Source organism: Bacillus rossius, chromosome 13 (assembly GCF_032445375.1).
Source record: "Bacillus rossius redtenbacheri isolate Brsri chromosome 13, Brsri_v3, whole genome shotgun sequence".
Taxonomy (NCBI): domain Eukaryota; kingdom Metazoa; phylum Arthropoda; class Insecta; order Phasmatodea; family Bacillidae; genus Bacillus; species Bacillus rossius.
Genome location: NC_086340.1, coordinates 12,675,090 through 12,693,772, shown reverse-complemented (window position 1 = coordinate 12,693,772; position 18,683 = coordinate 12,675,090). Strand labels below are relative to the sequence as shown.

The 18,683-nt window shown below is 39.9% G+C and overlaps 1 protein-coding gene across 1 annotated transcript in view; it reads right to left on the bottom strand.

The window, feature by feature from the left end:
* Positions 1-18,252, bottom strand: part of LOC134538245 (heparan sulfate 2-O-sulfotransferase pipe) — a 70,427-nt gene extending 52,175 nt beyond the window's left edge. The window contains exon 1 of the mRNA XM_063379396.1: positions 18,153-18,252. Within this exon, the coding sequence (XP_063235466.1) occupies positions 18,153-18,220 (68 nt within the window). The 5' untranslated portion in view covers positions 18,221-18,252. The remainder of the gene's footprint in view (positions 1-18,152) is intronic.
* Between the last annotated feature and the right edge of the window lie 431 nt (positions 18,253-18,683).

The window sequence follows — 18,683 nt, the reverse complement described above, 5'->3', positions numbered from 1 at the left end:
ATTAGCTCCCGGTTTCCGCCCACCTCCGGCCACAAAGGCTCACACACGCCGGGCCCCCAAACACAACCACACTTAACACACTCACGACTACGGCCTGCATCAGCCTACTCGACACTGCGAAACTTGTGGCACTCTTCTTTTCAAACTGTTGTTAGAGACTAGATTATTCCGCGGATTCATTTCACTCCACTTGCCTTCACGTTATCAAAACTTTTTTCTTTCTTTCAGAGTGCTGATTAGTCGAAAACAAAGGTCACATTCTTCGGTGAGTTGCACGTGATTGGTAGGGACAGGAAAAATTCGCGGGTTCAATGACCTGCAGGATGAACTCCATAGTTCTACGTAAACTCGGACAAATGCCACCCACTCATTGGCTGCTGTCTTGTGAGACGTTCCAGCGTAGCGGCCTGTGATTCGATAAAGCTTTGGTTCGGTGTTTCTCATTGGCCCAGAGTCATCCAGGTGAGTTGTGAACCAATAGCAGAGGCAGCACTGAGGTATAACGATTTGTATTTTAGCCTATCGCGAAATGAATTCACGAATTTTTCCGGTCTCTAGTTATTGGACAACCACTTATTCTCCATGTTTACAGCCGGCTCAAGAGTTGTCAACACGAAACAATCACATATGTTTCAAATTTTAACTTTATACGAAACTTGGCTATGGTTATTTTTTCATTTATGAAATAAGTTTTTCGAGATAATACTGAGTATTTCTAACAAAAATTGGCGCATATTTTTTTAAAAATTTTAATCGATGTTTCATTAAAGCATAATTTTCTATACCACTTGAAAAGATAATCAAATTTTTAACTATTTGACTTTGTTTAATTGTATCATGCTTAGATACTAATATGCGCAATTAAAACTGGAAAGCTATTCAGGGAACGGTTTACAAATAACTTTAGCATTGGAGGTACTGGAGAAACACAAAAGCATAAACGCCCGGGTAAGAATCCGAACCCAGTATAACTGCGAACACTATTATGTAGTGATACAGTTGTTTTCATGTAACTGTACACATGTACAGTGAATATTTCGATTCCATTTACAAAACAAAATATTACAGTGTAGAGACTGGCCCAATTCACTTTATTTGGCGAATTGGGTAATCATTTTTTTCTCTCTTTGTTTATAACATTTAAGGTTCGTCAAGGACGTGTTGAGTCCAATCATGAACGTGAAGGATTTTTTCATGTGCTTTGCTAACCAATGAATCTCAATTCTAATAAATTTACTTAAGAAGTTTCAACGACACTGTTTCTTGTTTTGATACAAATAGTGATATTTGTCAAAATCAGACGAATGTTATTTATTCGTGCAAGATACCAGTGAAATGTTTACGACTTTATAAAAACTATAAAACGATGACAACGAAAGCTTTAAATTTCACAACGAAACAGTCCAAAATATAGTACCATCGCAATCTTGGCTCTATTAATTACTTTTGGTGTAGTAAAAATAGGTTTTGTATGTTGCTGAAAGTAATTACATACTATGCCGACGTTGACGTGGTAACTGATACGCACAAAGAAGCAATTTTTTTTTCTCGCAGACACAATGAGAACCTGGTTATACGAACTGTCCAGAAACATCACCTACTGTGCAACGTAAGTGGTAGCTTAGTGCAAGTGCTCATTTCCCAGCGAGGAAAAAATTTGCTCTCCGTAGTGGCAATTAACCTGCAGGCGTGCGTGTGAAACAGAAACCTGGTTTGCAAGCCGACGACTGCATACTCAATTATACCAGGACTTTGGAGAGGAGAAAGAAATTAATTAAACTGTGCATGTATGTAGTGGCGGCGTACAGTCTCTGTAGCCAATTTGTTACCGTCCCAGGAAATTTCTGTGGCACTCTCTTGGTGATGTTTTCATAATTACTGGCTAATGATCATTTAACAGTCAACCGAGTTGCGTTTCACCCTTCACTGTCTCTTTATTTCTCTCACATCCAATCTCTCCCGTTCTCTTGCGGTAATTATCAGTGTCTCTATACTAATGGTGGCAAATAGTGTGTGTAAAAGATCTGTACTGAAAAAAAGACTTGTATTGAATCAAAAAATGAAATAATATTATGTGAAAGTCAGCCAGTGTATGTGTGACCATTACTACGTAACGAACCCAATCCAAGTCTCTAGCATATATATATATATATATATATGTGTGTGTGTGTGTGTGTGTGTGTGTGTGTGTCCAAACACGCAGGTTTCTGCAATACCAATAGAAACTAAATTAAAATAATAATGAAGAATTTAATAAATTTTGAAATAAATTTTAATGTACGCGATTCGAAGATAAATTGATATGCATGTACAATGAGCGTGAATGTTGTTGAGTATTGCCACTTAAATATATGGTTGCCCCTGAATACGTACTGGTGATTACGGAACAGAAAAAAAACCAGTGTTTTGTTACGATTGTTGTTTTAAAAGTGTTTGCTGGTACCCGGCTGAAAGATCTAGGGCAGTCAGGAACTCGACTCCTTGGTACAGTCGGATGACGTCACAGGTGTTGTGCGGACTTAACTGTTTTTTTGACGTGAAAACGTCTAATACATCGATGAACGCTGGCTGCACGCACGAAAAAGGATGACTCATTGTCCCGTTGTCCCGTTACGCTCATTGTACGCTTGCGCCGCATCTATCTCTCTTCCACTAGATTGGAACAACCATCGATTTGACTTTTTCGAGGCACATTAAACTTGAAACACTCCCATTCGTTTCCTACTTTTCTTATCATCGTCCTATCCTTAACAGAATAACACAGATTGGAAGAAGTTAAATAGCAAACATGTATAAAAGTTATAGTTAAACTAATCTGTTCGTTAAAGTAATAAACATATTTGAATTAATGAGTGCAAATAAAAGTAAATTTATCAATAAAATTGTAGATTTCATTTCACTCCATTGTATCCATACAAAATAGTGATAATTAAAAAAAAAGATTAAATGTTATTCATAAAAGTATGCGATCATTTCATCAATGTTTTGTTATGACGTTGTCACTTTAAACTATCGTCCGTAAACTGACTTTACAGACAACCATTTTTTTTTCTCTCGCGGCGATGCGTTTTAAGCACGCGCGCGTCCAAGGATGACCTATGGAAACCCCGCCTGTTCTTTCTCACGCACACCATCGGGTTCGCATGAGAACTGGCCTCACGTCATACTACATTCCATTGCAACATCTTAATCCGAAATTCGCCTGCTTCAGACAGAAATTACGCCGGTACCTTTGCGACAAGAAGTCTCTCGCCTTCATTGAAAACAATCTTTGCTCCTAAATGAGTGCAAATGTTTAGGGGAGAGAATGGTTATTCAAAGCCAATCTGAACTGCATAGTACCTTCTATTATAATAGACGGCGATTGTTGTGAATCTGTTGACAATAATTAAAATTTGATGATGTAGCAGAACCAGCAGAATTGTGCACATGTTTGAATTTCAGCCTATCACGAAATGAATCCGCGAATTTTCCCGGTCTCTAACGATAATGAACACGGTGAGAGAATGTGAATGTTTGCATTCACACTTGTGACTGAATGAATGCGTGAAAATTCAGTATGTCTAATCTAGGATTTCGAACAATGCGTTGAAATTATTTTTTGTTTGCAAAACGGATACCAGGAAAAAAACAAAAAAAAAACCATCCCCGACCCTGAGTGGTTGAAGGAAATTCCGAAAAAAAAAAAAAAAACTTCGCAGAAATGTTTACAATCATGGAAATGACATTTGGACAAGTGTTCATCGCCAGCCAAGGAAAGTAGGCTATCTGAGGATTATTTCATTTTTTACTATGCGATCTTATTACTTTATTTTTAATAAAATTACTGACCGTTTTTGTTGATCATACCTAGTACAGATGTTGTACGTTAATTATGTTTTTTTTTAAAGTGAAAACTTCTTTAGCCGCGTTGAAGCTATTTTTGGTAGGGGCAAAAATTATGGGTTCGCGTCACCGACATGCTAGTGATATAATACCAAAATCATTTTCTTGCGTACATTTGACGTAGGAATGATGTCATATCACTAGAGACCGGTAAAATTCGCGGGTTCAATGACCTTAAGGATGGACTCCAATATCCTTTACACACTCGGGCAAATGCCAACTGTTCATTGGCTGCTGACTTGTGAGTCGTCACGACTGGGTGGCCTGTGATTCGACACTTCTATGAGTGAGGGTCTCTAATTTGCCCTCAGTCCCCCAGATTGACAGTGGACCAATGGCAGAAGCAGCACTAAGGTATAATTAGTTGAATTTTAGCATAGCACGTAATGAACCCGCGAATTTTTCAGGTCTCTACGTATCACACACAAAAAAAAAAGTTTTAAGTTTCACTACTGTCGACAGTCCCAATGACTGCCCCTTTTTTGTATTATTATTATTATTTTTGCATTAGTGCTGGCTGCGTTCGCGTTGCGTGCCAGCTTACAACGAACGCCCGAGTTCCGGATGGGATGTATGACGTGGACCTCATCTCTCATCACGGAACAAGAGCGCGGCTCCTGAGTTACGAGCACACACACCTGCTGGAGTGGATGGAAGCGACGCGGTGAAAGGAGGACAGAAGAAGAAAGAGCAAGGAGGGGGGGAAGAGAAAGAAAAACGCGAGCGAGCGAGTCTCTTCATCACTCGCCAGAGATGTGTAACATCTAACCGCGGTAGCGAGCACACATTCGTGCGTTCTCGTGTTTTGCAAATACACTTAATAATACGAAACTCCCAACACGAATATGCATACACGCAAATTGTTTTTTGAAATAAATTTCTGGACGCGAATAACACGTAGATTCCGTGCCCACCGCTAGAATTCGCTGCCGGAGCAGCCTCGTCGACTATCGAACCATATCGATTTGCAGAGCCTGAATTTTCTACAAGGAATTTTATTAAAAGCCTGTCCCAACTCGCTAAAGTTCACTAAACAGTTAATACTATAAAGTTTTCCCCTTGGCTTTGTGAACTTTTGGTTCGCGCCATCCGCCAGATGGCAGCACCGTGGTTACACATTTCTAGAGACCAGACATATTCGCGGATTCATTTCACGACAGCCTAAAATTCAAATAGTTATACCTCAGTGCTGCCTCTGCTATTGCCTCACAACTCACCTGCACGACTCTGGGCCAACGAGAAACACTCAACTGAACCTGTATCGTATCACAGGCCGCTACGTTGGGACACCTTAACAAGACAGCAGCCAATGAGAGGGTGACATTTGACAGAGTGTACGTACTATAAAGTTCATCCTAGAGGTCATTGAAACCGCGAATTTTTCCGGTCCCTACACATTTCCGTTCCATTCACGAAATTACTCCTGCCAAATGCCTAGAGAACTGCAAAATTCGCGGTTTCCATGGCCTTCAGGATAGACTGCACATACCCCTGTACACTCGGGCAAATAACGCAAGTTCATTTGCTGCCGACTTGTAAGTCGTCTCGGCTGGTTTGTCTGTGATTCGATCCTTCTTTGGTTGGAGGTTTATAATTGGCTGAGATTCGTCCAGATGAACAGTAAGCCAATAGCAAAATCATCTAAAAGGTATATGTATTTGACTACTAGCTTATCGCCGAATGAATCCGCGAATTTTGCAGGTCTCTACTAATGCCGTATGCCGAGAGCCAACGTGTTTTCACGTCACAAATGCCAACACGCCTTTCAGATACAAGAGTTCATTAAATCTTCCGCACCCTCGCGACACGTAGCGACGTGCTTGGCCTTTTTTTTTTTTAAGGTTTTTGTAGAGTCAGAATATTTTCGCGGTTTCTTTCGATAGCAAGGTAGGCTGCAAACACGTATACCTTCGCATTTATGTTAATGATCGGATCACAATGCTCTGGAGAGTCTCCTCTACAACTGTCAACTAATTACGTCCCAGCAGCGAAGTGGCAATATCACGTTTATTCGACTCCATAGAAGAGGGGCATTATGTGTAGGGACTGGAAAAATTCGCGGGTTCAATGACCTCTAGGATAGACTCCACGATCCCATACATACTCGGGCAAATACCACACGCTCATTGGCTACTGACTTGTGAGACTTGTTAGCTGGGATGCTTCCCATTCGATACTCCTTGGTTGAAGGTTGTTCATTGGCTAAAATTCCTTTATGTAAAATCTGAGCCAATAACAGTATCAATAGGGAAGTATATGTGTTTGGATTCTAGCATAACACGAAATGAATCCGCGAATTTTTCCAGTCTATAATTATGTGTATAGAGTGTACATAGGATTGTGAATTTTAGCCTGACAGAAAATTCGCGAAATTTACAGGGGGTTTGTATTTATTTGCAGTCAATGATTATTTCGTGGGTTCACTGGGTACTAACCTAAGCATGCTTGAAGCACATGTACATCTGTTTCGCGTTGGAGACTGAACTGCAGTGCTGTTGAAAATCCACTGACGACCCTGAGCCAGTTATGAACAAGGATTAATAAGTGGTTGCCCGATCAAGTGTAAACCGGCCAAAGAATGTGACCTTGCCTGGGGATAGCAAAAATTTCTCGAGTTCAGCGACCTCTAGGATGGACTCCAAAATTCTACGAGTGTTCCGGAAAATGCCGCCTGCTCATTCGCTACAGATTTGCGAGATACGTTTTCTAGGATGCCTGCGTTTTGTTGGGTTTTTTTTTTTCGTTGGCTTAAAAGTTAATTGAGTTAAATCGTGGTCGATTTACAGAAGCAGGACAAAGGCAAGCGTTTTTCAAGTATTTCCTGGCACGAAATGAATACGTGAATTTCTTCGTTCTCTACTAATCAGCGTTCTTAAAAAACTATATATACTTTATTATATACATAGGCAAGTTCAGTTTAGCCTGGAGTAATACGAATCCGCGAAATAATCGTCGTTGTAATCATAGAACAGCGTAATTGAAGAAATGTTGTACGCTTCTATGTGTAGGGTCAGGAAAAAAATATTTGCGGGTTCAAATAACCTTAGGATAGATTCTTCAAGACAACATATTCTAGTAAAAATAATGTGCTGTTAGGTTACTGATTTGTGAGGCATGTTAACTAGGCTGCCTGTGGTTCGATATTTCTTTAATTTATTTTTTATATGTCTAAAGGATAAACTTGAGGCCCAATCATGGGAACAGCACAAAGATAAACGTGTCGAACTCTAAAGTATCAGGAACAGAATCGGTGAATACTTTCTCTGTCTCTATCTATAAACTTACAGATTTATTTAATGATTGTTAAATTGTATTTGAATGTATTTTTTAAGGGCTGATTTCAGATAAGATGATCAGGGAATCGAACTAACTATAGGTTTGGTATGTGTTTCGTGATTGGTCGAGTATCTTTCGGTACACCAATCACAGTAATTCCGTGCGGAAGCAAGCTCATCCTAAATGGCGCAGCCAAATAAGGCAATGGCTTCTCTTGCAGGCGGCTGCCAACTGAAGGAAAGAAACCACTGGCGCGGACATACAATACTGCATTACAATCTAGCAAGAGTTTCTTTTCTTTTCTTTTTTTTTTTGCAAAAAAATACCTGCACGTAATTATTGCTCATTAATAGAAATCGGAAAAATTCGCGGATTAATTTCTTGATATGCTGAAATTCAAACTTGTGCACAGTTCTGCTGGTTCTGCTATTGGCTCGCAGTTTAACTGAAGCTCTCTGAGCCAATGAGAGACTATCGACCGAAGAAGCATCTAATCATACTAGTGGAGACGCTTCAAGTTAGCACCCAATGTACATGCGTGTTTGCTTGAGAAATGCAGAGGTGTAATGGAGGCTATCCTAGAGGTAATTGAATCCGCGAATTTTTCCGGTCTCTACTCATTAAAGTTGCTCAGCAAGCGATAAAATACTTTTTGCGCAAAAATGACCTCCTACTAAAAGATTTCTGTGGGGCTGTGGGATTACGTAATCATTTTGTGTGCTCGCTGCGGTGTGAAACGCTAAACAGGAATTACGATGAGGCTCATAGTATTTATTATACGTTGAGGCTTCCGTGTTTTTTCCCCTCTAAAACACGTTTTCGTATGTTGGCAAAGCATTTCCGTAAACATTTGTGTTAAATCTAAAATCTTTCGTACTGTCAAGTTTAAGGCACATGTGAAAATCCTACACTGCTGCAATTGGTTATTTTTTTCCCAATGTCACCTAGATCCTGTTGGTTAGTGGGATGCATTGTGGAAAGCTATTTATATCCTATATTTAAATTCAATGTTTTAAAAGCTACATTTTTTTTCAAAAATAACATAAATGTTCTTGATTAATATTGATAGAATTTTAAACATTTTAAAACAAAGAAAGAGGAGGACCATGCGTTTTTGCACATCAAATAAGTTTGATGATAGTATGAGACCACCTTTTTGTTAATAGTTTTTATGATATTTGTAACTTAATATGGGTTTTCTCTTAATCTGATACATCTCATTAGCTAAATTCAGTGATATTTTCCACGTGGAAAAAAAATTTCGTTATGTTTTAATACCTACAGAGAATTAGTGTGCAAAAGTTATTAGTTGAAAGTAATATTGATAATTTGCAGCCATAAAATTTTACAAAATAGTCATTTTGTTATAAAATCACCAAAATAAGTCGGATAAGATTATAGAAACGGGGAAAAATTCCTGGTGTCTTTTCGTGATAAGGTCTGTCATTTTGTGTGGAGGATTCTGAGCCAATGAGAAACACTCAACTACAGAAGTTTCTGATCAAGGGAAACCTATTTAGGAAATCAACCGTGTATACACAAATAATTATGTGACATTTTCCCCAAAAATGTAGATGACTTTGAGGTCATTGAATCCGAAAAGCAAACAGCCAAAATCCCAGCAAATATTATCGATAGTCACTGTTTCAGTTTCAGAAAATACGCGAATGTGTTCGTCCTCACTTAACAAAGTCGAATTTTCAATCACTAACGGTGAAAAAAATACTATTGCCTTTGGACGGTTGAAACGAAGATAGCGTATTACCATTATATATATATATATATATATATATATATATATATATATATATAGGGACAGTCATGTACGTACTCGTAAATGCCACCACCGGGTGGTCTGTGATTCGACACTAAACCTGGTGGAGGGTTCCTCATTGGCCGAGAGTCCCCCCACATAAACGGCTAGCCTATAGCAGATGCAGCAGTACGGTAAAAGTATTTCAATTTTAGCATATCGCCATAAGTATCCGCCAATTTTTACGATGATGATTAAAGGTATCTTTGGAGCCATGTGTTTGATCATAACTTTGGGAAAAAAACGTTATATTCAGGATATGTATATAGAGTGGAAATTTTGCGGGTTCAAGGATCGCTTGAGTAGACGCTGACAGTCCTCTACGTAATCGGGTAGATGCCACCTACTCATTGGTAGGGACAGGAAACATTCGCGGGTTCAATGACCTATAGGATGAACTCCATAGTTCTACGTACACTTGGTCAAATGTCACCAACTCATTGGCTGCTGTCTTGTGAGACGTTCCAGCGTAGCAGCCTGTGATTAGATAAAGCTTTGGTTGGGTGTTTCTCATTGGTCCAGAGTCAACCAGGTGAGTTGTGAACCAATAGCAGAGGCAGCACTGAGGTATAACGATTTGTATTTTAGCCTATCGCGAAATGAATTCGCGAATTTTTCCGGTCTCTACTCATTGGCTACTTACTGTCTTGTGAGACGTGTTTAGTGGGATGCCTGTGTTTTGAAATATCTTTTGTTGGTGATTTATTGGCTTAGAAGCCTTCAATAAACTGTGGTCCAATCGCAGTCGTGGGACGAAACTAAACGAGATTTTAAATCTAGCCCATCACAGAATGAATTTGCGGAATTTTTCCGGTCCCTCCTTATGTGTGATAGTTTGGACAGGTGGAGAGATTGATGAATAGCCTTTAGAATACAGTCAGCCACCAGTTATTTAGCTCTACAGTCTGCGGAACTAACTTTCAGACAAGGCCTGAGCGTGCTGTTATTTTTTAAAAAAAAAGTTGCTACGGAAGTTCGTAACAAACGAGACCATGATCTGGGCTACTTTACGAAGTCACGGAGTTGCCCGTTCCACTTTTACCCTGAAAACTGGTCCAACTTCCCTTCTCTACCAACTTCGAGCCAGTACCAACCTGCAACCAGAAGAAAAAAAAAACTTTAGTGTAATTTTTATGAAGAATTACGTATGATACGGATGTCATGAAAACTTGCAAATTCGTTTCGCCCCTACACAGAGCAAGCCTGAATTCGACCGACGAAATTCGCCTGCTGGTTTATCTCGAAAAAAAAAGTTGATAAGCTCCATACAACTTACGTTCATAAGTGCTTCCCAAGACATTCACAGCAATTTTGATCATGTCCTGTACAACCGATCTACGCCGAAGTGATCTGAGCTGTCGAACCCCGGACTTTACGCAAGTATGGAAACGTGGCGGACGTTTCCCCACGCGCCTGTTGTTTTTCACTGGCCCCTATTATTCCAGCCATCAGCATCTCGTTCATCTCGATCGTTAGGGGGCATGCAGATTTCGCGAAAAGATTTCGAGACTAGATGAAAGTTGAAACACTATAGCATCGTCTGTGTTTCGTGATTGGGTGAGTTTCTCCCAGGTACATATCGATTGTAACAACACCAATCACAGTGATTCAGTGCGGAAGTAAACGCGTCCTGAATGGCTCGGTCAAATAAGGCAACGACTTCCCTCTCGCAGACGGCCGCCAATCACAAGGAAGAAACCTCTGGTGCGGGTATACCTTGTTGCAGTCTAATAGGTGTTCAGATCTTTTCGCGAAAAATGCCTGCCCCTATCGATCGTTTTTCATAGTCTTTAATGACGCCGGTGCTGGTAGGACTATGAGATGAATACTTTCAAACTCATTCTGTGATTTATTCCGTGGTGTGTCCTACACAGAAACGTCGTTTGTCTTATGGGACTCCCAACTGGTACGGTACGCTGTAAATGTTAATGTAAAATTAGTTATATTTGTAAAATAGTACATTTACTTCAAAACAACTGTGTGACTACAAAATAGTGTTCGCAGTAATAGCCTACGGGGTTCGGATTCTTAACCCGGACATTTATGCTTTGTGTAGTCCCAGTACCTCCAATAGTTAAAAAAAAAAAGTTATTTGTTAACAGCTCCCTGAATCGCTTTACAGTATTAACTGAGCACGGCAATAAGCATGATACAACAAAATAAAATTCAATTGTTTAAATATTCGACCATCTTTTTTTTTCCATTTAATGCAGTTTTCTTGGGCATACGCCATTGCTAGGGACCGGAAAAATTCGCGGGTTCATTGACCTCTAGGATAGACTCCACAGTCCTCTACATACTCGGGAAAATGACACCTGTTCATTGGCTGCTAACTCGTGAGGCGTCTCAACTAGGTTGACACTTCCTTGGTTTAGGGTTTTCCCATTGGCTACCAGTTCGCCAGATAAAATGTGGACCAGTCGCAGAAGCGGTGCGAGGGTATACTTGTTTGAATGTTAGCCTACCGCGAAATGAATCCGCGAATTTTTCCGGTCTCTAGCCATTGCAGTTTAGCCTTGCTAGTCATGGAAACATTCCGAAAATAAAAAATTTAAAATAAAATTGAAGATAAAAAAAGGAAAGAAAACAACACTGAATCAGCTGATGTTGGATCAACGGAACCAACGATGAAACTAAACAAGTACTATGGACAACACAACGACAGACAGCACGGACAAAAAATATTCAACCTCTAAATATCAGACAGCACAAGAATTCCGTTGAAGGAACTTAGTCATGAAAAATAATATAACAACACAGACGAACACAGTGGGCTAGCAACGACAAGACAGATTAAACGCAGGCAGACAACAAACCTGGACAACGCAGCAAACATTTAAACACAACGAGGAAGAAAAACAAGTGCTGTGGGTAACACGACGACGATAGCATTTACGAACACAGAATGTTTCCATAATGACAACAGTTGCTTGGACATGCGCTATTTCAGTTTGGCACCGTTTGTCAAAGAAAAATTCCTAAAATAAAATGAAAATTCATTAAAACAAAATTCCCCATTGCACGAATCATTTAAAGAATATATTTTTCATAGTTAAAAAAAACATCCATTTTCATAATAATTACTTCGTATTTTATCTTTGAAAAAAAAAAGTATTTGATGTATGTAAACAGCCATTTGTTGTACACAAGTTTCACTGTCCCTATTTCCCGGCAAACCGGTTTTCTAAAGGTTATCTTTCGCGAAAACCACGTGAGATTTCTTCTCTCTGTGCGTATTCCTCGCTCAGGCTTCGGCGTGGGCGGTCTGCGCGTATCTGGGGGGGGGGGGGGGGGGGGGGGGGTCGTTACCACTACGCTGAAATACCATAACGCCGAATGTCAAAATTGACCACAACACCGACAGCTAGAAAACTGCCGTGTACCACAACGCCGAAATAACATCTGAATGAATTTGTGTGTGTTTCTTAAATGTACCTTAACGCCGAAATACCACAATCAAACCTAACCTAACCTAACCTAGCGTAACATAACCTAACATAACCTAACCTAGTCTAACCTAACCCAACCTTTGTGGCAGTCCTGCATTGACATTTTTCGGCGTTAGTGTATTTCGGCGTTGTGGTACACAGCAGTTATTCTAGCTGTCGGCGTTGTGGTACACAGCAGTTATTCTAGCTGTCGGCGTTGTGGTCAATTTGGCATTTCGGCGTTGTGGTATTTCGGCGTTGTGGTGCGTCCCCGTCTCTGGGTCGTCGGCTTGTCGGCTTGTCGGCTTGTTCCCGAGCGGTTCCCGACCAGTCGGCAGGTCCGGCCGGGACAATTTCGGAACACTCTCGCGTGTGTGTCGCACGGCGCGCGAGGAACGATCTCCCTCCCCCCTCCCCACAGGCACAACGAGACTTGCCACCGTAACACAGACCCGGTTCCGAGAGACACGCGAACACAGCCTTGCTCCGCAGGTAACTGGAGCGAGCTTTGGGGAAGGAGGCGGGCGCAGGGAGAGAATCCGTCCCCTTCAACGAGTCCACCCGAAAAATTAATTGTTGTGAGAAGAAGGGGGGGGGGGGGGAGAGATGTTCAAAAAAATGCACACGTGTGCGTGATCACCACACGCGTCAGAAGTGAAACTTCACTGATAGACGCATGAGAATTTGTGCAAGTATGGGGCTGTGCCAGTGTGCGAGTTAGCAAGCACGCAGTTGTGATGAGATGACTAGAGACCTGCGAAATTCGCGGTTTCGATGGCCTTCAGGATAGACTGCACATACCCCTGTACACTCGGGCAAATAAACGCGAGTTCATTGGCTGCCGACTTGTAGGTCGTCTCAGCTGGTTTGTCTGTGATTCGATCCTTTTTTGGTTGAGGGTTTATAACTGGTTGAGATTCGTCCAGATGAACAGTAAGCCAATAGCAAAATCATTTAAGAGGTATATGTATTTAAATTTTAGCCTATCGCCGAATGAATCCACGAATTTTTCCGGTCTCTAGCAATCGAGCTACCACTACTGATAGTTGCATATTTCGTTACCACTCGGAACGAAACTATTTTCCTTTCGCTCCGAGGACGTCATCGGCGTGACTAACTCCAAATGGATGTAAAGGAGTTACACTTGAAAATTTTTGAAAATTTCGAAAAAAAATTTGAAAGTACAAAAAACAATATTTTTTATTATTGATATTACAGCAACTGCACCAATGACGTTTCTTAAAAGAAATCTTGCGAAGATGACACACAGTTATACAGTTAGAAAAAAAATATTATTTTACTGAATCTCTAAAACAAAACAAAAAAAATATATTCCGATTAATATTATAAAATATGTGGAGGTACCGAAATATCGCGGACTCATTTAGCCGCAAGCAAACTTTAGAAGAGCAAACATAAGGCTTCGAATTCTAACCTGACTCCAAACGAGTTCGCAAAATGTTCGGGTCTCTAATAATACGAGTCTAAAAAAAATGTAGTGAATGAATTTTTATAGCAGCATCAGCTGACGCCTCGTCTATTTGAAATAATAAACGCGATAGCCTGATCCTTGGGGACTCGAAAAAATTTGCTGTTTCAATTACCTCTAGGATAGACTCCACGATCCTATATGTACTCGGGGAAAATTACACCAGCTCATTGGCTACTGACTCGTAAGAATTGTTAGCTAGGAGGCTCTTTAAGTATTATTCATAGGGGCAGGAAATTTTCGCGAAAAAATCTGAACGCCTACTAGACTGCAACAAGGTATACCCACACCAGCGGTTTCTTCCTTGTGATTGGCGGTCGTCTTCGAGAGGAGTCGTTGCCTTGTTTGCACGAGCCACTAAGGACGAGTTTGCTTCCACACTGAATTAGTGTGATTGGTTGTTGTAACAATCGACATGCACCTCACAGTAACTCACCCAATCACGAAACACAGACGATGCTATAGTGTTTTAACTTCCAGCTACTCTCGGGATCTCTTCGCGAAATTTTCATGGCCCCAGTTATTCATGGCTCAAGAGTCCTTCAGGTAAACTGTGGTCCAATACGAAAGCAGCGAAAAATTTAATGCATTTGGATTCTAGCCTATCGAGAGTTGAAACCGCGAATTTTTCCGGTATCCACTGATCCGTTGAGATAGTCGTTTACATGTTCGAACAAGTTGTAACTTGTCAGTCGGCTTCCAAATCCGGAAGAGTTGAGGTCGTGTTTACCGCGTCTCTTACGCGATTTCCGTATACCGAGTTTTATTTGGCCATTTGCAAACAAGATAAACAAACACACTTGGAATAAAGAGGAGTGTTTTTTCTGTGGACTGGACCAGTTTTTGATTGTTTTAATTTCATACCAAGATTATTCTAGAGGAATTGCGTTCGAAAAAGATTAACTCAGTAACCCGTTCAATAACGAAGATCTCTGAAATAATTTGTAACCAGCGTACTTCGGAAATATACCTAAGGTGAAAATTTTTAACAGTGTGCAAACTTCTCGCATTTTTCTGGGACCAGAATAGACTTCAAATGCGTGTACCTGAACAAGTCGATGTATTTTGGTCTTTAGCTACTGTCACAATATTAACCTTATGCATGGACTGCAAATGGCAGGATTATATAAATTTTATTATTTTATTATTGGAAAAAATATAATTCCTTTCAAATTTATAGTGTATTACATGAATGCCTGTCTACAACCAATAACTTTAATTTTGCAGATCTCTATTCATTGTTCTTACTAATTGAGACTTCCGAAATTCACGTTAAAATTTGGCGACAGTATAGAATGCAAACGTTTGTACACTTAAACGTTAGGTATTGCATTTCGTGTTGTTTTGAGAATCCCCTTAAGGACTAGAAGCCATTTTACAAACAAGTACTTGCAGAATTTTTTTATTGTTGCGATTGTGTCAACTGACAGACAAAGTGACACTTTCATGGTGAATAATTGCCATGAAAGATTTATGTATCACATGTATTCAAAGATATGTTATCTTTATTAAAAAACATTCGTAATGAATAAAAAAACAACAAAACTGATATATCCTGTTGTAAAAACTAAATTGGCCTAAAAATAAAACAATAAAATCTTGTCTCTACTTATTAGATTTGATCGGCGAAACAAATCACGTTCTGATTTTTTACGACAAACCAGGATAAATAGCACAGAACACAGAGAGTACTATAATAAATAACGTTGATAGCCCTCGAATGACTGCGCCGTGTTGAAACGATAGGCTACTTTTCAAACATTTTAAGTACGAAGATACATCATCGCCTCTAACAATGCGCCTATGCTGGGAGTAGCACTAATATCGCACACTGTAAAAACAAAATTTTACACTAGAGTTGCTTTCAGCGCAACTCTTCTCAAATGTCGTATTTGTAGGAGACCGGAAATATTCGCGGATTCATTCGGCAATAGGCTAAAATTAAAATACATATACCTCTTAGATGATTTTGCTATTGCCTTAATGTTCATCTGGACGAATCTCAACCAATTATAAACCCTCAACCAAAGAAAAAACGAATCACAGACAAACCAGCCGAGACGACTTACAAGTCGGCAGCCAATGAACTTGCGCTTTTTTGCCCGAGTGTACAGGGGAATGTGCAGTCAATCCTGAAGGCCATCGAAACCGCGAATTTTTCCGGTCCCTACGTATTTGTTTTGAAACTAACATGCATATGTGATTTTTAATACAAACAATCTTTTTAAAAATACATTGACGTAGTGTAAATTTATACCAAACACATTTGTTGCAAATGTAGCTCTGTGTCATTTTTTTTTAAATTTCTTAATGTAAGAGAATACCACTTTGCCAGTAAAAAAATTAGTTTTGGTTTTGAAACAATCAACTTAGTGTAACCTTAGACCAACACTTAGCTTCTGTATTTGTTTTTATTTAACACACATTGAATTTAAAATCACTATTACACTATCAGTGAAAATTTAGCCACAAACTGGACTCAACAATTATCGTCCGTCCTTCAATCACGTGACTTCCAGATAGTCAAATGACCCAATAAATTCCATCCTTTCGCCCGCCTTAAGGGCATACATACGGCGTGCAGTGCTTCAGGAAAAAAAAATTGAAAACTACTTGAGATATTGGATTAGGGGGTGATTACAAAATGCATTTAAGAATTCGCCGGGGGCCGAAACGTACTTTTGATTTCGGATTAAGTTTTTAAACTGTGTTTTTAGAAGAGTGAAAATGCCTGAAAGGCGTGTTTTCGGGGTAATTATTAGGCGTAAAACAATCTGTACAGATTCCTGAAAGCACTTAAGGGACTTGCATCGCATCTTTATCTTCATTTCTCGGCCATATAATGTTACGGTCACCGCTCAAATTACATAGTTTTCCTGTGACGACGAGAAGATTGCACAGCATTGCGCTTGGAGGCTATACCACGCTAGAAGCACCAGCGAGCGTCGCCCTTATCATCCCGCCTCACTAACACACATACACTCTGACCAGACGGCGCCCTTAACTTTCAACAGACGTATGAAATCATGACCTCAAAAATGTCTGAAAGGTTTAATTAGCTATTTTTATTTGTTTATCTGCTCCCATATTATGATTTCAACTTACGTCAGAACAAGTTTTATTATTTAATAGTTTAAAAAAATTTCACTATATAAGTGACAAAAATGATTTTTTTTAAACGCACGGCCACTTGTAAATAATTTAAATGTATATTAAACTGAAAAAAAAAATAGCTTAATGATTTATAACTAAAGGCCGAAAAAATTCGCGGTTTCATTTCGCGATAGGCTAAAATCCAAATGAGTTTAACTTTTTGCTACTTTCGTATTGGACCACAGTTTTCCTGAAGGACTCTGAGCCAATGAATAACGCTTAATGGGAAAAAAAAAAAAATCGAATCAGGAGCCTCCTAGTCAAAAGTGCTTACGAGACAGTAGCCAATGAGCTGTTGTCATTTTCCCGAGTACGTATAGAAACGTGGGATTTATCGTAGAGGTCATTGAAACCGCGAATTTTTCCAGTTTTATTTTATTTAGGTGCTTAGCGTACCTACATGATTGTCAAACTAACAAACCTTTATTAGAATTTTTTTTTATCCAAAATGTAAGTTTTCTAGCCAATTGGCAGCCTACAAGTGAATAAATATGATGACGCACGTGCGAATGATTATGAATCGCTCGGCTATATGACGGATAAACTGAATCCGGACGGATAACGGATATGCTACACAGAAAATGTTTTTGTAATCTTACAAAAGATTCATTCGGATACCAGTTGCTAAGAAAGAGTTTGTAATACTACGAGAAAAATAACTATGGTTATTTTTGCTTATGTGGAAAAAAACGTTTTTGGCAAAAAATATTTGAATATGTATTAACGCGCTTACGAAAATTGAGGCAAAAATTTTTGATTTCCAATTGATTTTTTGTACAAGCAAACTTTTTTTTAACAATGAGAAACATCTAATATTGAAAAATTTGACTATTATGCTTATTAATGTGCGCAGTTAATGCTGGAAAGTTATACAGGCAGCGGTTTAAAAATAACTTTAACTAACGTAGATACTGGAACGACACAAAGCTTAAATGTCCGGGCAAGAATCTGAACTTTTTTTTTGTAGTGATACGGTTGGTTTTTATGTAAATGGAAAAAAAAAATTACAAATATATGTAATTTGACATGGATATTACAGTTCAATTCGCAAAAAATTCTGTATAAAAACATAGAAGGTAATGTTACACTTTCTGCGTGTGACACTCACCTCTTCGGCACGGCGATGCGTCGCCGGCGGAACACGTTATCCATCGCGTGCGCTCTCTCCCTCTGCATCTCCCCGATGTTACCGCTACTGTGGCGCGCGGCCGACTGGCTGGACTGTGACAGCGCCGGAGAGCCGTCCGCCTTTGCGCATGCGCCGCTCGGCGAGAGCTTCTCAGCTCCGCCGCCAGGCAGCAGTCCGGTCGGCGGCTTTCCCGCGCAGCGCGACGCCGCGGAGAGAGGTTATGTTCGTCACCTCCTTGCTTCCGCGCGTTGGCTTCACTGATATGTAGAGTCCCGGAAATATCCGCGGATTCCTCTGGCCTCAGGATAGAATTCAAAGTTATAGGTGTGCTCGACCCATGTTTACTTTCCCATTGGTTGATTTCTTAGTGAGAACATTTTTATCCTTGTTTTTTGGCACTACCTGATTCGCTTACTTCTCTCCTAGCCGGACATCGTTGGCTCACGGTCGTAGAGGGGCGTGTCCAGATAACTGCGGTCCAATCATCAACACAGTGCGACAGTGTGGAGG